The sequence below is a fragment of the Panicum hallii genome, chromosome 5 (genome assembly GCF_002211085.1).
Source record: "Panicum hallii strain FIL2 chromosome 5, PHallii_v3.1, whole genome shotgun sequence".
Taxonomy (NCBI): Eukaryota; Viridiplantae; Streptophyta; class Magnoliopsida; order Poales; family Poaceae; genus Panicum; species Panicum hallii.
The window spans coordinates 59,453,093-59,475,711 of NC_038046.1; the positions used below are offsets into that span (position 1 = coordinate 59,453,093).

A 22,619-nucleotide genomic window follows, 5' to 3' on the forward strand; every position below is an offset into this window, starting at 1 on the left:
CAATGACTCAAGATTTATATTGGTTCATGTAAAATGCCCTACATCCAGTCGGGAGTCAGTCGGTTGTATTGCTTGAGCCCAGATGCTTAAGAGAGTCTTGGAGAAGTTCTTTCGAGTGAAGAGTTTTGGAAGATGGAAGAGTTACAAGCTTTCAATGGAGGATGTGATAAGTTATCTCTGGTGGAAAATGTGGTTTGCCTAGGCAGCTGAGCCTCCCTTATACCCAAGGGTGCCAGCTTTACAGAGGAACTATGGATATTATACCCAAGGGTGCCAGCTTTCAGAGGAACTATGGATAGAAAAAGCTTGGTGGAGAAAGAGTTCTGACATGTTTTAAGAAAAAATCGGATATAATGGAAAGGATCCGGCTAATTTAGGGCCAGGCGTAATATAACGGTATGGCCCATCCTTTTTTGGAACGTTTCGGTAACCCCACCTACACCTCCTTTTCCCCCGCATTTCAACCCTACGGACCCACAAAACCGGGTTGTTTTTTCGTCAACGGCCACATCAGCGAAGAAAAAAAACGAAAATGCAACAGATAAAGTGCGTGACACACAGATTGAAAAATTCTCTTTACACGGCCATCATCTGCAAATTTGTTTCTAGGTTTTAGCAACAAGATAGATCCGCGGAAAAAACACATTCCCTCCAGATGTGAAAACAACAAATCTTGAATTACAAAAAAGTTGCTACAACACCGAAATTAAACCGCGTGCGTAACAATATGGACAAATGTGTTGTTGTAGAATCCACTGATGTAGAACCTGATTCGAATCCACTATTGCAGAGCCTGATTGAATGGGGATAAAAAATGCTTGATTAGATTGATGCTGAACAAACTAGAAAACGTTGACATGCAGAAAATGTCTAAACGAAAATAACTGATCTGCCTGTTTAACAGTACATTATTGGGTAATGATTCATATTTAGTTGCTTTCGATGCATGTAAAAAATGCACTAGTGCTGTTGTTGTCTAATCAGATTTGTTACATGCTGAATGGTTGTGCAGGAGGGATATAGAAGATAAAAAATGGATTTAAACGAGCTCCCACCAGAATTTGATTATGATTTTCTAGATGTGTCAGATGCAAATCCACTTTATTGTACTCAGGCAGTAGTTGGAGAGGGAACGGTACATGAAATCGAGCATGTTCCAAATCAAGACTTCCGATGACGTAGTTTTTGTTGGCAACAATTTAGCCGATGTTAGCAACAATCTAGCTGAAAACACCTAGGATGTGCAGACAGTTGCTGATGACACCTAAGATGTAGCAAGCGTGGAAGAGATTTGGTCAACACCTCCAGTGCCGGCAATTATTTTGCACTAAGCAAGAAGGTGCAGGAGTTCTACAACTCGTATACAAAATGGATTGAGTTTTGAATGGAACTTTACACTTCTCAGGTTTAACAAGGGAACAACAGAAAATTTTGTTTGTTTGTAACAAATGAAGGGCATTGGAGGAAAGCAAGAAAACAAAGGCAAGTCAACTGCTGAATCTGATGACAGCAAATTATGAGGTGGAGGATTCTGAACCTGAACATGACTTGGGGTAATGAAAATTAAATGTTCAATGAAAAATTGCCTGATGACATGCATAAATTTGCCTCTGCTAAAAAGAATTATTGCTTAACTAAGAACCACATAATAGTACTGCAGGGGAAAAAGGGAGAGAAAAAATATACTGCATCGGAGATATCACAGAGACTTGTTCTTCTGTGCTCTTGGCATTGTAATTGGCATGTGTTTGGAAAAAAAGCTGCACATTACCAAATGAAGAAGTTAGTGATGGTGGGGGAGCCGATGGCTAAGTCATGCACATCAAGGAGGCCACCATGCTAAAGGGGGTGTAGGATTTGTAGAGAGTGAGAAATGAAACACACAAACTCAGCTCTCTCTACCAACTCTAGTTCTAATAATAATTTTTTTTCATAGCAGAAGTATATGCGTTTAACCAATTATGCTCAGAAAAGTAAGCATATTTTATTCAGGATTGCTATGCGTGTATATATGGATATGTTTAGAATAAACTATCTAAATAGAAAAGGCTAATAGATAGAAATGTTCAAAATAACTAGATATATTTATGAAAATAACTAGAATAACTAGACATGTACTTATGAAGATGCATCTGATGAACAAACAAATGATAACATGAGTTGTTTTGTTAAATCAGAAAAAGCTAATACACAATGAGTCAAAGACACAACCTAAGTAAACAACCACCAGCCTATTCATTCAACCTGATATATGATCATCAGGCTATTGTCAGCCTAAAATATATCAAGAAAATGACATAGCACATGTTGCTTTTTTTTGGGGAGGGGGGGAAGCATCAAGTTGACTCACCTTGTGCGCTTTTTCTGTTGGATGTTAGTCTTCCCCCTGTTAGCAAAACTTCATTTCAAACACTGAAAAACCCAACATCACAGATAGGAAAACCCCTGTCAAAAATCCAGTCACAGTCGAGAGGGTGGGAGGCTCTAGGAGGATGGGGAATCGCTCACCTGATTCTGACCTAAGCTTCCGCCACACCAGATCACGGAGAGCCGCGAGTTGCTGATGATTTGCGCTTCCAGTCGTCCCGGATTCCAGATGCGCTCGCCAATGAGCTCCACCAAACAAAACGCAAAAATCAAAAATCAAAATCGACTGCTGGGAGTAGGCTGAGAGGTTGAAGTTTGTGTTCTCCCTCTACCAAAAAACCAGGAAAATAAGCGTCCAAAATCAAGCCAATTCAAAGCGCAGAAACAAAAACTCTTGGACAAACAATTTCTCACATTTATCATGTGCATCCATTCCTCCGCAGCTAACTAGATCTCACTGATTGCATCACCATCATCAGGTCAGGTGTCTGCTCGGCGCTGATTGCGGCCGTCTTGCTCTATTTTTGCTGCTGCCAATGTGCCATGGCATAAGCCACAACATAGTCAAACCTAGCTGCCATAAACCTAAACAACCACTGCAAGCTCAGCATACGTAATGGGTAGCTGGCAATAAAACGACATTGTGCTGAAGCATCAAGTCTACCTCCCATAATAGGGCAAAGCCTATACTATACAAAAACCTACCTAATACAAAAACCGTCTATGAGCATTTCACTGTTGCCCAGTCTATGCCACCGGAATAGCGCTGCAATAGATACTGCGCCTCTCAATCACCGAGCAGAAACGTTACCATCGCCACCAGTTTTTTTAAATATTGCACCTTGCAGAAGATACGAAGCCTTGTTTCTGACCTGCATAAGACAACATGCTTGAGCCCAAGCAGAGGAAACGGCGCGTCAACAACTCAAGCCAATCAAATTTCTTTACCTTTGGAGCATAGAATCCCCAGTTTGTGCATGCAATCTGCGTGGAACAGTTGCGCAGATAATTACGCCAAGTATCAACGATCTTAGTCTTATCTCTGAATGCATCACTTGAGAAAAGTAAGTTGTCCATCAATACTAGATACACATAAAGCCTGAAAAAGTCACATTCTTTCTCCTTCACATTGATGGATGTCACTAGCTTCAAAATCTTTTCAACATTCCCCACCTATAAGCATGGACGGCAAACAGTCATTGCACAAAACCAAAAGGGCACAAGGCAGCACATGCATTTTTAGCACTCTCATGCTTACCTTGAGGCCAAAGTTAAACTTCAGCAGCTGAAGCGCCAGCTGACTCCTCAGGAATTTACTGCGCTTATTGGTTCCAGTAATGCAGTCGACTATCCTTAAACAATTAAGGTCCATACTGACCCTGCCATGTTATGAAATTCACTTAAATAGGCATAAAATAAATCCTAAAGAGAAAACCTTTACTCTGTATGCGACTTTAGCATGCCCTAAATGTAACACGGAAGCTTAAGTCCTAACTACAGGCCCATATTGAGGTATAAGTTGCAGATAACTCCTAGTCAATCTTTCATGCATACTTTAATTACTCCACACTTCCTGGGTTGTGCAAATGAATATAATTTATAACAGACAACCACACATCTGCACAAAAAAATATATATATTACCTCTTGGCGATTGATTCAGCCACCATCACACAGCTACTTTCCCACTCACTTGTATCAAAGTATAATACAAGTGAATTAAGGCAGTCTCCCAAAATAATCAGGAGCCCTTCAAGCCCACGGTCCAAAAAGAGGGAAATGACAATAACAAGGAGTTCTTCTGCCTCAGAAGCTGAGAAGATGGAACACACTTTTCTGTACATTAAACAAATGGAATAATAAAGCAGAATTAACTAGGTAAGCAAATTCAAACCTTTGGCAACATCATTGCATTTATCATATTTCTTAAGGATCAAATTAACAAAGAAATGGAGATTACTATTGCAGAGACACGTTGCCAATTTGGAATAAAGAATGAAACTTGAAATGTGCACTAGATTGGTACAACTGGGACTCCGTTCCAGGCAAATATTAATATAGCATCATAATGTCAGACAAAAACATCTTTTACCAATACAAGTACTGAACTGGGCATTCTATTGAAGACAGAACATGGCAACACAAAGCACAAAAGAGAGTATGTTTTGAATTTCACGAGCAAATAATTAAAGACAATCATCTTATGTTGATTGGTGTCTACCAGTTTAAGTTTTATAAGGGAACAGCAAGCAGAAATACATAATAACAATATCCAGTGTGTTAAAGATTGTACCTGATTTTGCAGCAAGCAGATACAACTCTTAACCATACAATGATGTTATGAGGTGGACCAGCATCAGAGCTATCTGGTAATGAATAATCATGAGTTTTAATTTGAAATATGAAAGCTACTACCCAGTATTTACCAAATGATCTGAATATTTTCAGAATTGTCGCCATCCTGAGGGTGGCAATTCCAAAAATGGAGTGCATTGCATATAAGTGACAGCTAACTAGGAAAGAAAGAAAAAAATTGTATGGAACCAACCTGCAGTGGCACTTTCAGAGGTTGAAGCTTTAGTGCCAGGATTCTCAAAAAGATACCCATAGCTAAGCATAGCACATTTTAGAACAGAATAGCTTGGAAAATACCCAAGGTTGACCAGCAGTTTATCATCCTGCAATCAGTAAAAAAAACTAATTACAGAAGGTTCAATGGTAGAGTAAAAAGAGAACATGCTTTATGATTATATTACCTCATCTAGGGAAAGAATACTATCCCAAAAGTCAGTTGCAGAAACTTGTAACTTCTTATTGGATGAATACAACACTGACAGGTAGTGGCATAAGATACAGTATAGTAAGACAACAAATCATCGATCTAAACAGAGTTCAGAAACAAATTCTTACACTTGGTTAGCGTCCACGATGCAATAGAGTCTTCAACAGAACCACCAATGTGAACCAACTTCAAAAGCCATCCATCCATCAGCATGCCTTCAAGAAACCCCTCTCCTACAAAAATAATATGAGGAAGATGCTGAAATTAACTGCAGGTAACAAAGCCAAAACCTGGAACAGGAAATGGATAGAGACGAAGACAGACGTAAATGCTGAAGTTGCAGATACGTGAAAGAATGCCAAACCATATAACTATACTGGCGGAGTCAGGAACAAAAAAGTTCAGCCAATTCAAACACTATAAATGTATAACAGACTTTAGTTAAAATTCAGAACAACACATACTGGGAACAGAACAAACCTTGTTGGATCTCTAGATCGAAACCTAGATGCTCACTCGCACAGAACGATAGCAAAAGTTTACAATTTTCAACTCCCATATCGCTAAGGTTCGAGGAGGCCTTCTGCAAGGATAATTTAGTGGTCAGAAATAAAAAGGAAACAATCTGGAGGTCAAGTCCTAGAACAAACAAACAGAATAAAGGTAGGGTCGTTTGACCTGGCAGCCAAAAATTTGTTGACCCCATGGGGTTACATCGTCTCTAGCATCCAACCCTTTGGCCTGCAAACTCAAACATCACATTACGCAAAAAAATAAAGTGGAGGCGGGGATTGGTAGTACTCAAAATTGAGAAAGAGGATGTGGTCAGACAATTACTTTTTCCTCACAATCCTCAAATATTTTGCAAATCTCGTCCTCCCTACCCTTCTTGTCCTCCTCATCTGAATCATGTCCCATGGGGCCATGTTTAGTCTTGGCAGCCTTAACTTTGCGCAAATCCTTACCAGTTCCAAAGTAATCCAGTAAAAGATCATCCAAGCCGATAACCTTCTTTCTGAAAGTAAAAGGACATCGGTAAGCTTGGTAAATCACTGAAGGGGTATAGTACCTAAGCACTTAAGAGGACTTGAGACATTGAGTGCAAACTTTTCTATTGCCTTGCAGGCCACAAGGGTTCTACGTTTCTCGCGACAATGTCCCAAGTCCATTAAATGATTACATATTACTGGTATATGTTGGATTGGATTAAGGGCTGCCGGAATCAAAGGACAATGTCATTTCGCAGCTCCCATTCCATTAAAACCCTAAATCGCAGCAACCAGCGGATTGGCCCAACCCCAGCAACGCGGAGCATCCACAAGCCCCCACTAAACGAATGAATCCTCCAATCGGGAGGGGAGGCGGCGGATCTGTACCTCTTGGTGGGGCGCGGGGCGGGGAAGAGGGGATCCTCCTCCTCCTCGAAGTCGAGGGGCTCGTCCATCACCATCTCTCTCTCGAGGTGGGGGGTTGGAGCAGATGCCCCCTGCGCGGAGGAGAGAGAGAGAGAGAGGGTGAGCAGACCCCGAAAAAACCAAAAATCAATCGACTGGGAGGGGAGAAGTGGATGCAGCGTAAGGAGGGAATACTCACCTAGGTCTGATCTGCGCTTCAAGCCCCCCAAAAATGTCCTCCAAGAGTCGAGATGTGCGCGCCGGAGGTGGAGGATTGGAGCAGATGCCCCCTGGCGGAGGAGAGAGAGGAACCCTAGAGAGAGAAGGTGAGCAGATGAAATGAACGGCCGCCGCTGGCTCTTCAGTTCATGAGATGTGGAAGTGGAATCAGCCGGTCGGCTACAGGTGGTCGGGCCGGGTGGATGCAGACGGAACGGCGGATGGGAGCGCCGTGCAAATTAGCTAGAGTGACCGACCACATGAAGACCAGATCCACCAATCAGGGGGCCGGGATCGATCGACTGAGTGACGATGCTTCCATTTTTTTTCAAAACCCTACAACTAACGTGGGCAACTAACTACTCACCTCTGACCCAGCTCTGACCTGATGACCTTAGGAGGGGGTCCCTGGATCGGGGGCTAATTTTTAGACCAGGGAGATATTAAATATGAACTAATTATAAAACTAGTTGTATAAGTTGGTGCTAATTCACGAGATGAATCTATTAAGCCTAATTAATTTATCATTAGCACATGTTTACTGTAACACAATATTATGAAATCATGGACTACTTAGCCTTAATGAATTCGTCTCGCGAATTAATCTTCATTTATGCAATTGATTTTATAATTAGACTATATTTAATACTTCTAATTGGTGTCCAACATCCGATGTGATGGGACTAAAATTTAATCCCGAAAACCAAACAGTTGCTTAATTAACTGATTATACTACTAGTAGTACTACACCTTGACTTAATCGAACCAAATAAAATATTATATACTATATATATATATAGTGAAATCGATCATTTTCTTGGGGTACCGCGCGCAGCAACTATGCGTCGTTAAATACGTAGCCGCGCCGGTCTGCAATTGATGCAACACCCCCTGGTGATGACGATGCAAGATCGATCGATCCATCTTCGTCTGTTTGTGTGCTGTTTTGTTTTTTTTCAGGGTCTGCAATAGATCTATCTATCTATCTATCTTGGTCATTCTTCTTCTTTGCCCTGCTTTGGATTTTTTATTTCATCCTTGTGTACCTTTTTCTGTAAGTTCTCGTTGTTTGCTTTTCTTCTACTAGCAAATATACTCGTGTTTGCTACGGTTAAAAACCTTGTACGGATCGCGGCTTAGTTTTTCTATAGGCTTTTTTCAACACAGATTTGTTATATTTTTATGTTATTATTATGTTCGAATCCGTTTAGATTACATGGTATTCGAGTCCATTTAGAATACAACGTAGTATTATTGTTTGATTCTCGTTATATACGCTTCGGTCCACCCGCCAGTGACACATGTTAGATCAAACTAAAATTTTAGGTGGAAATCAAAGTTTCCAGATGCACGACGGAGGTGGTCTGGCCGAGGATGCTAAGAAACTAGAGGGCACGACGGTGCCACGCCCTTGGAGGCGCATCGGACGAAGCCCGAGCTGAGGATCTCGTGCGGGGGCAGCTTGCATGTGGTGGCGCACCGGAAGGAAGCCCGAGCTGAGGATCTCGTGCTACGGCAGCTTGCATGTGGTGGGGCACCGGAAGATGGTGGCCACATCGGTGCGCGCAGCGATCTCGAGCAGGAGATGCGATGGAAGCTCCGAATTTAGCGACGCTCCCGGCAGCGATGCGCATATCCGGCGGTATTTGCGCGGCGGCATGGCTTATGGACACGGGTAGCTGTTTGTTCGAATCTCATATCTGAATATATACGATCAATAATGCAGCGTACACATGCAACTCCGAGCAGGACACATTTTCATTTCTCGAAAAGAAATGTGAGAAGAGGATACGGATTGGTGGCAAATTCGAACACATACAAGGAGCTTCATGGCAGATTCATTATTTTTAGAAACCCAAGAAGCTGTCGTGCGGGCAGTGTGATATGAGCCCATGTAACGACAGATAAAGTACCGTAGAAAGGTTCGCTCTTTAGAAATAGGTAAAGATAAAAATAAAATTAAAGATTAAATAAATTTGATATTGCCGTCCGTTCGAAAAAAACCTTCTTCTCCGGTTACCACACTCTCATTAATTATATTTGCGTTGCATATGGATCGGAAGGGATCGAAATGCATATATAGTATAAAAATCAAAGATCGGTACGTTTCCATAGAATTATATTGAATTTCCCCTTATAGCTTATTAATGGTTCTAGCTAATTGTGACTTTTTGAGAAGGTAGCCGTAGCCTAGCCGTGTAACACGAGTTTCGCATGTAGACGTACTAAAAGGCAAAAGGTAGTACACAGCAGCTAGCTTTTAGCTAAGCTACAGCGAGCAATCGGTGATGCAGGCTGCATGCCCATGGTGTGGTGTGTCTCTTGTTCAAAACCAAACCCAGCGGCTGAACATATCAAACAAGTAAAGAAAAAGAAAAAATAACCCATGCATGGTGGGCGTGGGCATCTGGGACCGTTCCCACCCATGGGGGCATGGCCGGGCCGAGCGAGTCAAGCGCCGGCGTTGACCTAGTCTCCACGTGGGGTAAGCTAGCCGGTGTGGCCCCGCCCCGCCCCGCCCCGCCCTGTCAACAACAGGGGGAGCTTCGTGGAACTGGCCTGGTGGGGTCTTTGCGCTCGCCGCCCATTGACAATTTTGAGATGGATGCATGGACGGAGGCAGCTAAGCTAGCTTACTAGATGAAATAATAAACATGGATCCAAGATCCTATTTGGAAGTTTAGTACCTTATTTGGATGGAGGGACTAAAGGCTATTAATGCAGTCTTTAGCTAGAGGGTTGGTCCTCTTTTGGTGCCCTTGGGACTAATGAACTAAGGGTATTCCCAACCCTCCATGTAGGATGCTGTCCATACCATTAATTATATTGCTATATAGAACTTCCATGTACTGGAAACTGCAAGACGTGGTTTCAACATGAACTCTTCCAGCTTATGTGGCACTATAATAAAAGAGAGATGGGAAGAAACTGCAAGACGCGATTTCAACACGAAATCCGATACACTAGACACTATTAAGTTTGCACTAGGAGAAGGTAATATTTTTATGATAGATGGAGAATATATGATAGGTCGAGAGAGAAGAGAATAAATTTATTACTAAGGTTGTCCCAACAAGCTAGCGACTTAGCTAGCTATTGTGGAGCTAAGGGTGTGTTCGTTTCCGGGTACCTAAAATTTAGAGGGGTCCTATAAAAGAGAATCTTGTCATTTAGAAGTATTAAATAAAGTCTAATTACAAAACTAATTGCAGAACCCTAGTGCTAATTCGCGAGACGAATCTAATGAGGTATATTAGTCCATGATTAGCGAATAATTACTGTAGCATCACTGTGGCAAATTATGGATTAATTAGGCTCATTAAATTTATCTCGCGAATTAGCACACAGCTGTGCAAAAAATTTTATAAACAGATTTTATTTAATACTTCTAAATAGCAAGATTCTCTTTGATGTGATGGGTCTAAAGTTTAGAGGGTGGGAAACGAACAGGCCCTAAGAGAAGAAAAATAACCATACTACTCTCTCTTCTCTGTCATATATTTATACCATCCGCCGCACCTCCTCCTCACCACCCACACTCATTTTCTTGTCTCTAAAAATCCATAGGTTGTAGAGTGTAGATTCTAAAGGAGATGTCTTACTTGTGTGGCATTCTATTATAGACACCATCTATGGATACCATGGGTTGGGATTAGGGATGGTAATCCAACTTGCTTCTTATATAATTTTAGCTTAAAATTATACAAGATTAGAGCCCGATCCTGTAGATTATTTGGGCAAAAAATTAAAATCCTTTACCATCTCTAAAGCCTTCTTTAGTCTCTCTTTTAGTTCATGTATTTGGCTCCCTAGGAACTAAAAAGGGACTAAAATAGGAACTAAAGTTTAGTTAGATGGATCTAAAAACATTCTATATCTATCTCTCTATCCATCTATCCATCTGAATCCCTCTATCTATCTGTGTGTCTGTATGTCAGCAAGAGTACGTGTGATCGAGTCGATAGAGATCCGGTACAGCGTCGCTTTCGATGGGTTAACTAGGGGGCGCATTTTCATTTTGCGTTGCGTTGCGTCGATCAATTTTCTAGCTAGCCGCTCTATCTAGCTACTAGTACCCCGATCTAGTCGTCGCAATGGTTACACGCGAACGCGCCAGCATGTTGAAAATGGTTGGACTGACGACCTCTCTCTCTTTAATTTGGCTTTGCTTTCTCATCTTCTTCTTTATTCCTTTCTAGTGTGGAGGCGATCCGATCCGATCCGCTCCGCCGGAGACGGAGAAAAATAGTTAAGCGACGGCCGGACTGATCGTCGGAGTCGTCGTCTCTCTCCTCGATCTTCTCTCGGTCGCCGTGCAGGGGCGGCAGCAGCAGCAGGCGCCAGTGAGGGCGCGCCACGTTCCCACGCCGTGCTGACGCAGCTCCTGATGTCATGTCGCCCCATCCGATCAATACGACGATCCAGTCGCCGCCGGCCTAGCTTTAATTTCGTGGCTGTCCTTTCTTTTTTATACGCGTCCCGTGCCAGCGGTCAGAGACTTCCTGCTTTCCGCCTTTCTCCTCTTCTCTCTTCGTCGTCGTCGTTTTCTTCCTCCTCCAATCCTTAAGCTGCTGCTAGCAAATAGCTAGGCAAATACTCCATCGATCATATCTATCGTTGCATGGACAAGGGCCACCTGCTAGCTCTCGACTCGTCGCCGCGCCCGCTCGCCTTCCTCAACCTGCCGCCGTTCCATCACAGGGGGACGATGTCTGCGGACCACCCATCAGCAGGCGGCAGGGGGCGGAGGTCGTCGGTCGAGGTGGATTTCTTCTCCGACGACAAGCAGAAGGAGGGCGCCAAGAAGACGCCCGACCCGCCGCCGGGGGGCCTCGCCATCAAGAAGAAGGCGGACCTCACCATTAACGTACGTCAATCAATTGTTAAGTCGATCGATCTCCTTCTTCTTCGTTCCTTGCCTTATTAGCTTGTCCCAATTACTAATTAGTACCTACCGCCTATAGTATAGTATAACTAAGATGCATGCATGCGTGTATGTGCGCCAAGCAGCTCCTTCCCGCGGCGACCCGAGACGACGACGACGAGCACAAGATGCAGCAGCTGCCGGCCTTGCAGGCGGAGCTTGGCCGCATGAACGAGGAGAACCAGCGCCTGCGGGGGATGCTCGCGCAGGTCACCACCAGCTACCAGGCGCTCCAGATGCATCTGCTGGCGCTCATGCAGCCGCAGGCGCAGCACCCGATCCCTCCGCCGCCGCCGCCGCGACAGTTCCTCGGCCTGGACCCGGCTCCCGAGGAGCCGTCCAACTCGTCGACGGAGGTGGTGGGCAGCCCGCGGCGGTCGTCGTCCACCGGCAACAACAAGGATCTGCAGGCGGCAGAGCGCAGCGACAGCCCGGACGCCGCGGGGGGACCGTCGTCCACGGCGAGGTGGCTGCCGGCGGAGAGGCGGCAGCAGCAGGAGGCCAGCATGAGGAAGGCTCGCGTCTCGGTGCGCGCGCTCTCCGAAGCTCCAATCGTAAGCATTGTAATCTCATCTATCGTTGATCGATATGATCTTGCTCCGATAGGAATGGATCATCAATAGTCGTCGTTGCAGATCGCCGATGGTTGCCAGTGGCGCAAGTACGGGCAGAAGATGGCCAAGGGCAACCCCTGCCCGCGAGCCTACTACCGCTGCACCATGGCCAACGCATGCCCCGTGCGGAAGCAGGTGCGACCCAGTCAACCAGTCTCCTTCCTTCCTTGCTGGTCACTCGATCTGGTCAAATACTGCAGCTAGCTAGCTCATATTTACGCACACATATATAAATATATATATATATAAAAGTATGGATCCAGTTATATAATGGTTAGTATTTTACCATCAATACACGGCCCATTTATATTCCTTACAATTTTTTTTTCTTATATCGAAGCTGGCTGTACTTACAATCCGTTTCTTCTCTTCTCTCTTCTCCACCTCAGCATTTAATCTGTTTACATCCTGCCGTAATTCTATATACTTGCTCTAAGCTGAGCTACGGATCGCGACCGGAAGGCAAATAAAGGCCTTGAATAATATGCGTTTGACCAACGATTAACAAGACTGCTGACTGCAGGTTCAGCGCTGCGCCGAGGACCGCTCCATCCTCATCACAACCTACGAGGGCACGCACAACCATCCCCTGCCGCCCGCCGCCATGGCCATGGCCTCCACCACCTCCGCCGCGGCCTCCATGCTGCTCTCAGGATCCATGCCCAGCGCGGACGGCACGCCGATGACCTCCGGCAACAGCTTCCTGGCGCGCGCCGTGCTGCCCTGCTCCTCCAGCATGGCCACCATCTCCGCTTCGGCGCCGTTCCCCACCGTCACGCTCGACCTCACCCACGGCCCGCCCAGCGCCGCACGCCCGCTCGCGCCGATGACGCCGCAGTTCCACCTGCCGCAGGCGCCGCTCTACAACCAGTCCACCAAGTTCTCCGGCCTGCACATGTCCTCGTCAGATGGTACTGGTAGTACACCGCCATCAGCAGGGCCACCCCCGCCTATCCGGATCGGGCTGGCCGACACCGTCAGCGCCGCGGCGGCCGCCATCACAGCGGACCCCAACTTCACGGTGGCGCTGGCGGCGGCCATCAGTTCCATCATAGGAGGAAGCGGCGGCCATCAGCAGCAGCAGCAGCACGGGCTACAGCAGGGCGCCAACGCCAACAACAACAATGTCACGAGCAGCAGCAACAACACGGCGACCAGCAACAACACCAACAGCGAAACCCAGTGAACATATTTATATCTATGCATATAGTATATCATCAGATTATTAATTAGCAGCAGCTCAAATGATTTTATTTGCATTATTGCAGCAGCAAAAGTTGTATTCATTCGTTAATAATTACGTCGTGTTTAATTTCTTGCTGATTAATTATATTCTAGGGTTTGGTTGGTTAGTTAGTTAGTTTCTGCATATATGCTGCCAAGGCATGCAGCTAGCTAGCTAGGTGTTGAGATATATATAGATGTAGACATACTTCATACAATTAATACAATTCCTACTCCTTGCACTGTATGTAATAATAACAGGATTAATCTAGCTATCTGGAGACAGAATAATTTTCAATTCCCTTTAATATTGTCCTTGTGCTCGTGGTTGCATGCATTGGCGTCTCCAAACAAGCATGATGCATGATCAGATAGACACAGATGGTCCATCTGCCAGAGTCTGCACATGTTATGTATGTATATGTATATGTACCGGAAGACCTGAGTGGTGATGCCCATCCACTATTCAGAGCTCGACAAGCAAGGCGTCTCAGTCTGCAAACGGCCCAGTTAGTCCTTTTTTGTTTGAGAAACAAAACGGCCCATGCAATTATCAAGGCCCAGCCCAGTAATAAAGGGGTAAGCATGTACTACTACACACATGATGCCTAGCTCACTCTTGCTAGATAGTAGTACTATAGACAGTAGTACATCCATCTGCTCGATCATCTACATCCTACAGATAGATACTCGAGCAGTCAGCAGAGATATGATCTAATTAATAAGCTGCGCTGCTATCAGATGATTCATCTTCTGATGATATATACTACTCCGTAGTAGCTAATTAAGCTAGCTAGCTAGCTAGTGCGGCTTCCCTTGCTCGAGCATCTTGACCACCTGCGCCATGGTTGGCCTCTTCCCCGGATCTGAGTCGAGGCACTTGTCCGCCACGGCAAAGATCAGCTTGACCTCGTCGGCGGGCAGCAATAATACTCCGCCCTGATGCAGCAGAGCCTCGTCGATGGCGTGCTCCTCCCGCTTCTCCTCCATGGTCTCCTTCACCCAGGTGACCAGCCTGGTGCCCTTCTCCAGGAACGACTCGTCCGTGGGCCTCTTCCCCGTGAGCAGCTCCAGCAGCACGACGCCGTAGCTGTAGACGTCGCCCTTGGTGGTGGCCCTGCCGGTGTCGAAGTACTCGGGCGCCAGGTAGCCGAAGGTGCCGGCCACCACGGTGGTGACGTGGCTGGCGTTGGGCCTCATCAGCGTGGCGAGGCCGAAGTCGGAGAGGCGCGCCTCCATGTCGTGGTCCAGGAGGATGTTGCTCGACTTGATGTCGCGGTGGATGACGTGCGGGATGCAGTCGTGGTGGAGGTAGGAGAGGCCGCGAGCCACGCCCAGGGCGATCCGGTAGCGAGCCGGCCAGTCCAATAACCTAGCCTGGTGCTGGTGGTCGTGCTCGTGCAGCAGGGCGTCCAGGCTGCCGTTGGGCATGAGCTCGTAGATGAGCAGGTTGAAGTGTGGCGCCGCGTAGTAGCCGCAGAGCGGGACGATGTTGCGGTGCTTGATGTCGCCCATGGTGTCCAGCTCGCGCTCGAAGCCGCGGTCCATCTCGGCGCTGCCCCGGTTGAGCCTCTTCACGGCGAAGGCCGCGGCAGCCTTATTATTGTCACCGCCGAGGCCGAGCCGGAGGCGGTAGACGGTGCCGTAGCCGCCGGCGCCGATGACGTCCTTGCTGGAGAGGCCCATGAGCATGCCCAGGAACGACTTGGGGCTCAGCGACTGCAGCGTCTTGCCGCCGGCGGAGCGGAAGATGACCATCTTGCCGCCGGCGAGGCTGTTGTCGATGATCCGCTTCTTGCGCGCCCACTTCTTGTAGAGCAGGAAGGAGATGAGCATCTTGGAGGCGATGAAGAAAAGGGAGCAGATGGTCACGTACAGAGCCACTAAGCTGCTGCTAGGACGAGCCATATTGTTTCGTGTCCTTCGTCTAGTGGTCGATCTGCTGGATTGTACTAATAAGTGAATGAGTCGATCGAGTGCTGAGCAGGCAAAGGAAATGGAGCGATCGAGCCACCAGGAAAGAAAGAAAGAAAGAAAGAAAGAAAAAGGGTGCAGTGTTCAATCAATGGGGCTGCTCGGATCATGTGAATGGTTGGCACCGCCACGCCACACCCATCAATGCAATCTATCTGTCATCGTCATCGTCGTCATCTCTATCTCTAGCTACTATCGATTAAACACGTACACGTCGTAATAAGTACATACTTATTACTGGTTTAACTAGCTGCTCGCTGCTGATCTTTTTTTTCTAAAAAGAACGACTACTACTAGCTGCTGCTGATTAACAAACAAGTCGATGATCTATCAGCGGCATGCTGTGTGCTGGTCAACTAACCGTAGTAAGTAGTAACAGGACCAACAAGCAAGGTAGGTAAAGGTAGTAGCTGTTTGCAGCAGTGTGCAGGATGTCGGCAGCCGTGCGTTCTCATCATCGGTCAAGAGATCGAACAAGAAGGTAGGCAGTGCCCGCGATGAGGTGGGGCCCAGCCTGTTGTCTAATCGTCGTTGCGTGGCTTGCCAACGAACGGAACAGAGCGCGCGGCTGATGGTTGAAAATAACATCGATCGAGCTAGCGGCGATGATGTTATCTATCTCAGATGATGATAGAGATGCATGGCCACCTCACTACTGTCAGCCTGCTATAGGAGGCCAGCTTAGTTTTTATATTCCACCAGAAATTATATCACCAGTCCCTGCATGATTCAAAGCATTGAATTTTTATATGCCACCAGAAATTATATCCCAACTTTTTTGGGTTAAGATCAACCAAAGGATTTTACATATATATTTTTCTTATAATGATTTTGCACTAATGTACCGGGCTAACAAATCACAGATAAAGAGTCAAAATGATGATGTATTCTACTGATGAAGAATCTTACTATTACTAATTGGAGACTTCTTTTGAAGCCTCCACGTGAAGACACCTAGAATTCTAGATGGGCACTCTAAATAAATAGAGAAATTCTAGAAATTCTCATAGAAATCAGAAATATCTGGCCATCAATCCGACAACTCTAATCATAATACTCATTGGATCTATTATCTTTCCTAATAAATTATCCACCTCTGCCATTATAAAAATAAACTAAAGTAACTCCCCAAATATGTATCTAAATTACCCACCTCTACCATTATAAAAAAATCTAAAGTAACCCCTAATCTTCGTGTAAATTACCATCTATGCCATTATAAAAATAATACAAATAACACCCTAAATTTGTATATAAATTATCCAATTATGTCAATATCAATTAAAAGTTAAAATTGTCGGTGTTTAACCGGCTGCCCACCGAGGGACATACCCAAGGTGGTAAGTTTTGGGTGAGGAGACGCCGAGACCAGGAACTCGAAGGTACAAGGAATACAAAGCTTAGACAGGTTCGGGCCGCAAGATGCATAACACACTACGTCCTGTACGGTGGTTTGTATTGCCTTTGATGTAGAATGACCTAATGATCTTCTGCCTTTTAGAGGGGGGTCTCTGACCTCCCTTATATATCCGAGAGGCTAGGGTTACAAAGATACTAACCAACACCAGCTGAGGAATCGTACCAGAACATATCTCGAGTAGATTCCCTCTGTATCGGTTAGCTCTATCTCCTATTTAAACGGGATAGATAAGAGATAAACGAGGTAAATAAGAGATAAGACGGACTTTATCCCTTAATCCCCCTTAAACTACGTTATGTACCCAGTCCCGTGGCCCCGGGTCTGACAAGCCCCCGAGCTCTTCGTAGCTGAGTACTGCAGGCTTATCGAGTACTTTCGAAGTAGTCTTCGACTTCTTCTGAAGCTTCATCTTGAAGTCCTTCTTCGAGTACTTGCTTGGCTGCATCGAAGCTATGAGGTGCTCATGCCCCGAATTTTTGTTATGGTGTGCGATTTAAAAATCGCACTCCATATGGAGTAGCCCCCGAGCCTTAGGTTGAATCGGAGAATCAGGCTGAGGGTCCTATTAGTCTGTGATCCTCCTTATTCTTCAAAGAAATTTGAAAAATAAGTAGTCGATGCCACGTATCCCGCAGCCCCCGAGCCTTGAATCCAAATCCCACAATTTTGGAGATAAGGATCCGAAAACCGTGGCGTGCAGGCTAAAAAATGACAACTTAAGAAAGTGCCAGAGTGATGATACAAATGGTGGACATTAGATCATGAATCCAGAAATCCCCCTTTTTCCGGGCTAATTAGCCCTGAAAAAATGAGTAATCGAATATTTAATCCAAACAGTCCACCAAATGACCTCTCAACTTTGGAATATTCCCAAAAGACGACCCTTGAACTTCGGAACAGTAACTTTTCCCCACCCCGCTGGTTATTTAACCCTGCGACAACAGTGAGAAAAGACTGTGCTTTCAATCTGCATTTTGCCAAGAACCGCCAAAATCCCCAATCGGGACCAAGCGCCGCCGCCATCCCCCAAAGAGATCCTCCCGCTCCGACTTCCCCGCCCCTCTCCCTGCAACCCCCGAGCATCTCGTGGCCAGCGAATCGGAGATGGCGCCCAAGAAGTCAGAGATCGAAGGAAAGAAGAAAGAGGCGCAGCCATCGACCGCGGAGGGTGAGTACTCCACTGAGTCCTGGCATCTTAAGAAGTAGATAGACGTAATGCGGCACTGCCATGAACTTGGCGAGTTCCGGACGACCCAATATGCCATGGTAAGAAGATTCGAAGTTAGCCACTTCGAATTTGATGAACTCAGTACGATAGTTCTCCCGCGTGCCGAAGGTGACTGGAAGGACCACCGTACCAAGCGGGTGTGCCGCGTTACCTGGGACGATGCCGCAAAAGAGAGACTTGCTGGGAACCAGCATGTCCTTAAAGTCCAGGCCCATTTTCTTCAGAGTGATGACGAAAATGAGATTGAGCCCGCTTCCGCCATCGATGAGGACCTTGGTGAGCTTGACCGCCGCCACCACAGGATCCAGGACCAAGGGGAACTTACCGAGCTTCGAAAAGCTCGTCCACTGGTCGTCACGAGAGAACGAGATGGGGACCTCCGACCAACGGAGTGGTCGTGGTACCGCCGGCTCAATGGACAAAATCTCCCGGAGAAGCAACTTCTGGTCCCGCCTGGAACCAAAATCCTCATCTCCCCCGAAGATGACATTGACGACCTTCGAGGCGTCTTGAAACTTCGGGTTGCGTCCGTGATCCTCTTGATCGTCATCCTCGGGTTCTTTGTCCGTAGGCTTCTTGTTTTTCTTGCCACCACCGGAGTTGCTGAACGTCCTCCGAAGGTGATAGCAGTCTATGGCGGCATGATTGGCACCTGGGTGCCACGGGCACTTCTTCTGCAGGAGCTTCTCAAACTCCTCCTGCGTCGTCGACTTCTTGCCCCACGAAGAACGATCGATAGCCGCGATGACATCATCTGGCTTTCGTTTCCGGGGTGGAACCGAAAAGTCCCGCTGGCTTTTGTCGTTGCGGCTGTCGTTTGGGCGCCTCAGATTACTATCTTGGCGCCATGGGAACCGCTCCCGCATCTTCTCTGTGGCAGAACCAACCTGAATTATACCGGCTCAAGTACGCGAGTCCACTTCCGAGGGCTCCAACGTGCTTCAAACGGTATAATCCCTTGGCCTGTCGGGTAACGTCCCGATAAACCACCGATACACAGGATCAAATAAGGTTACCTCACACGAAGGTGAGTCCAGAGATACAATCACCATCACATTTTACATAACAGGGAATTACATTACAAGAGTTTATAAAAGTAGTACAAAGTTTCAAACTTAGAGAAAACAATACAACTGTTTAAGCTATGATCTTTAGCAGCGGAAAAACATACACGATGATTACAACTCGTCGATAAGACGGATGTCATGCTAAGCCCAGACACGACATCACTCGAGATCATCAGTATTGGTCGGGGACGGATCCCATTCCTCGGACCAATCTTCTGGAAAAGCACAGGGCCATGACAAGGAAAGAGTAGGGTCTTCAAAGGCTTTACCTGAAAAACATAAAGCTAGCAAGGCTGAGTATACTAATACTCAGCAAGGCTTACCCGGAATTGGGTATACTTTAGCCCATAACTAGACTTATGAAGGCCTGTAAAAGTTCTGGGTTTAGTTTCAGCTGAAAAGCAACTAAGAGTAGATCCTTATTTTCAACTTTTAGCTTTCAAGTTCTATGTGATTATCCATTCTAGATAAGCACTTATAACTAAGCAAGCAAGGTAAAGCTCTTTATCTCATCCATCAGTATTACTTATCATATAGTTGCTCTTCTTACTCTGTGTGATAAAGGGATTAAGTAGTCTCAAACATCGTGAGAGGCGGACGATCCGAATCGAATTTAACCTTGCAAGGTAAACCTAACTCACACGCTTGGAACACCACAGGGTCGTTCCGAAGCAACCGTTTGCCTTTCATTCCGACTCGTGGATCAGAGCCACCACAAGCGACTGCAGGAACATACGCACACCCAATGTGTGCAGGACATACGTCTGTAGCGCGACTACAAAACCCGTATTCCTGGTTGCCCTTGCAACACGTATTTCCTCAGTCGAACATGAGTAACCAAAAGAAGCAAATCGAGTGGTGGGAGGTATGTCCACTTCTCGGGCCGATTGGCTACTAGGCTTACCGCTTACCATATTTCACGGCATGTGGTTAGTACTTTCAAATGCTTAACCACCGCTAACACACCCCGCGGCCTTATCCAATTTAACAACACAGACGGGGTATCACCTCAACCATGATACCTCACATAACTCCCGTCCGGCATCCTTATAGTGATAACAGGAATGTAATCATTACAACTCCTATATCGCGCGAGTGACAGGAAATCACCCGACTTCTACCGGCCCTATTAGCATAGCAGCTAGTCGGACTCAAGTACTAGTATCCATCACATTGGTTCCTAGGAGAATGCAACTAGGGTTTCAAGCAATTCCTAAGAACTTAATGCATAGAATACATAAATAGATATAGGTTGCAGTATAATTAAAATAGTGGGTTATGTCCGGGGCTTGCCTTTACTGGCGGGGCTGGGGTTAGTCAAGTTAATAACGTCCGAACTTTGGTTCGGGCCTTCAAAGAATTCCCGGACGAAGTTCTTGAGGTCTTCAGAACAACCTTCTTCTGGTTCCGGGATTAACTGGTAATTTCTGTCGGCGGGAGAGATCGAGTCTACATGATATGCAAGATGGAGTTCAATGGATGCATACATTTTCATTTCAATTCACGATAAAGTTGCAATTCAAATAAAAGAACATTACATTTCGACAAACAACCTAACTACCCTGTACTGGGCAGTCATTTATCGGGTATCAACCAAAGTAACTAGTTATGTTAAGCAACAAGGTGGATTACCCTAAACATTTATTCTAACTTCATTGGGTAGCATGTTCGGTTATCTAATTGGTTGGTGTAAAGGTCTTGGCTTTAACTGATGAGGATGCATCAGGTTTAGCCGATGGATGTGCTTTGGTCATGTCTAACGGAGGCGTGTCTTAACTGAGATGTGCTTAAGTATTATCCTAAGTAACTGGGTGTGGTTGCATCGGCTGGATTACGTCAACACAACAATTGAGTGCCGTACAGCCGATAGGGTTAGCTAAGTTAGACCTATTTCAAGAATTAGGTGTAACAGAACACTAATATTATACTAGGTTGGTGAGACCACAAGTGCGAAACTAGTCTAACGAGAATGTGGTCGATAGGTGTATAGTTGATGGGTTGTACGTGACTGACTTCTTAGCCGACAAATCGGCAGGTAGAAGTGTGCCGGTAAAGATGAGAAAATTAAGATTTGATCGGACACAATTGACCTATATGGAAAACAACTAAAATCAGCTTGGATTAGCCGAAAGCAAGAATCCTAAGATCTAGTGTGAAAACTCAGATAAATCGGCTGTTTAACAAAGGTTCACACATAGCCGATTTACATTTTAATCCGACAGAGTACCTAGCCGATAGGTGTGTAGTCGATAAGTGTATCCTAAAGGTATGTGATCGATAAAGGCCGGGGTGTGCTGATTTTACAGAAAAGGTCCTAGCAAGATTAAAATCTACAAATAAACATTTCATCAACTACAACACAAGACACTTAAATTCCATAGCTAAAGAGCAGGAAAAGACTTGAAAATTTTTACACAAGGCTAAACAAGAAGGACACAAGTTATACTTCAAAGATTAGCTACAATCCAAAAGGTTAACATTCAAGCACTCATGGCATAAAAAGGAATCTAAGCCTTGCATCATAAGTATTATCCCATGACTAAAGCATTAATTTAATTGAAAATAGAAATTAAGTATTCAAGTTTAAATTAAATTCAAATTTGAATGTGAACCCTAAGTAATTAGAGTTATAAAGTTTCGAAAACTTAAACACAGCTTATTGTGTATTTAAAAGATTTTGATTAAAAGATCTAATTAGATAAACTTCACTGAAAAGATTTAGTTAATTGTATTATAAATAAATTAAACTAATCCAAGATAAATATTAAAACATAAATTGGAGTTAAATTCAGATTTAAATTTGAATTTTAACTTTTTGAGTAAAGAATGTTATAAGATTTTGAATATTTTAAAAAAATAGATTACTTCATAATTCATGATTAAGAGATCTAATTGATTAAAGTTCAAAAGGTATACTTAACAAATTTTTGCTCAGAATGGTTTGAAATGGTTATCTTAAAAGAAATTATATCATGAATTTAGATTTGAAGATTTTATATCACTTTATATGTCATCTATAGAAATTTGTATATCAAAAATCATGATCACAAAGTTAACCTATAGGGTAAAAGTTGGAATTACGGATTGGATATTACATTTCCATGTCTTAGATTCAATATAGATTCAAAAATATTTTGTTTCATACCAAAGTTACTTAATAGAAGTTGTAGAGTTCAAAATCTAGTTTCAAACAAAACTGGTTTTGCAATTTTTGGATTTTCCTACAATTTTCTACTGAATTTACAAGCCGAAAATATCACTCACATGAAATAACGAGCACTCATTCACTTCTATTCTAAATACAGTACAAACCATCCATTTTCACAGCATGGTCATAAAACAAAAGTGATAGAATTTGAAATGAAGATTCACATGCAACTGGTTTCATATTTTTTTGAATTTTCTAC

General features: G+C 44.8%; 3 protein-coding genes across 10 annotated transcripts; 1 reads left to right on the forward strand and 2 right to left on the reverse strand.

Annotated features, from left to right (window-relative positions):
- Positions 1-551: 551 nt before the first annotated feature.
- Positions 552-6,913, reverse strand: LOC112893758. Of its 6 annotated transcripts, none has more exons than XM_025961231.1 (18): positions 6,742-6,913; positions 6,525-6,634; positions 5,986-6,163; positions 5,827-5,889; positions 5,629-5,731; positions 5,277-5,381; positions 5,123-5,196; positions 4,915-5,044; positions 4,660-4,732; positions 4,011-4,202; positions 3,626-3,746; positions 3,316-3,540; positions 3,073-3,239; positions 2,782-2,897; positions 2,509-2,613; positions 2,351-2,412; positions 1,687-1,760; positions 552-793 (listed from the first exon to the last, which is right to left on the reverse strand). In XM_025961231.1, exons 2-13 carry the CDS (start codon positions 6,596-6,598, stop codon positions 3,159-3,161), a joined length of 1,419 nt encoding a protein of 472 aa, XP_025817016.1. In that variant the 5' UTR covers positions 6,599-6,634; positions 6,742-6,913; the 3' UTR covers positions 552-793; positions 1,687-1,760; positions 2,351-2,412; positions 2,509-2,613; positions 2,782-2,897; positions 3,073-3,158. The 6 variants fall into 6 exon arrangements, with proteins under 6 accessions (XP_025817016.1, XP_025817013.1, XP_025817015.1 ...); XM_025961228.1 differs by having other exon boundaries at positions 2,509-2,695; XM_025961230.1 differs by having other exon boundaries at positions 2,782-2,952.
- Positions 6,914-11,215: 4,302 nt separating this feature from the next.
- On the forward strand, positions 11,216-13,831 carry LOC112893921 (WRKY transcription factor 6-like). Of its 3 annotated transcripts, none has more exons than XM_025961449.1 (4): positions 11,216-11,643; positions 11,772-12,248; positions 12,321-12,434; positions 12,823-13,831. In XM_025961449.1, exons 1-4 carry the CDS (start codon positions 11,383-11,385, stop codon positions 13,483-13,485), a joined length of 1,515 nt encoding a protein of 504 aa, XP_025817234.1. In that variant the 5' UTR covers positions 11,216-11,382; the 3' UTR covers positions 13,486-13,831. The 3 variants fall into 3 exon arrangements, with proteins under 3 accessions (XP_025817234.1, XP_025817236.1, XP_025817237.1); XM_025961451.1 differs by having other exon boundaries at positions 11,224-11,643; positions 11,772-12,239; XM_025961452.1 differs by having other exon boundaries at positions 11,224-11,628.
- Positions 13,832-14,019: 188 nt separating this feature from the next.
- Positions 14,020-15,563, reverse strand: LOC112893922 (receptor-like serine/threonine-protein kinase At1g78530). Its single transcript, XM_025961453.1, has one exon. The coding sequence runs from the start codon at positions 15,429-15,431 to the stop codon at positions 14,325-14,327; it is 1,107 nt and encodes a 368-aa protein (XP_025817238.1). The 5' UTR covers positions 15,432-15,563; the 3' UTR covers positions 14,020-14,324.
- Between the last annotated feature and the right edge of the window lie 7,056 nt (positions 15,564-22,619).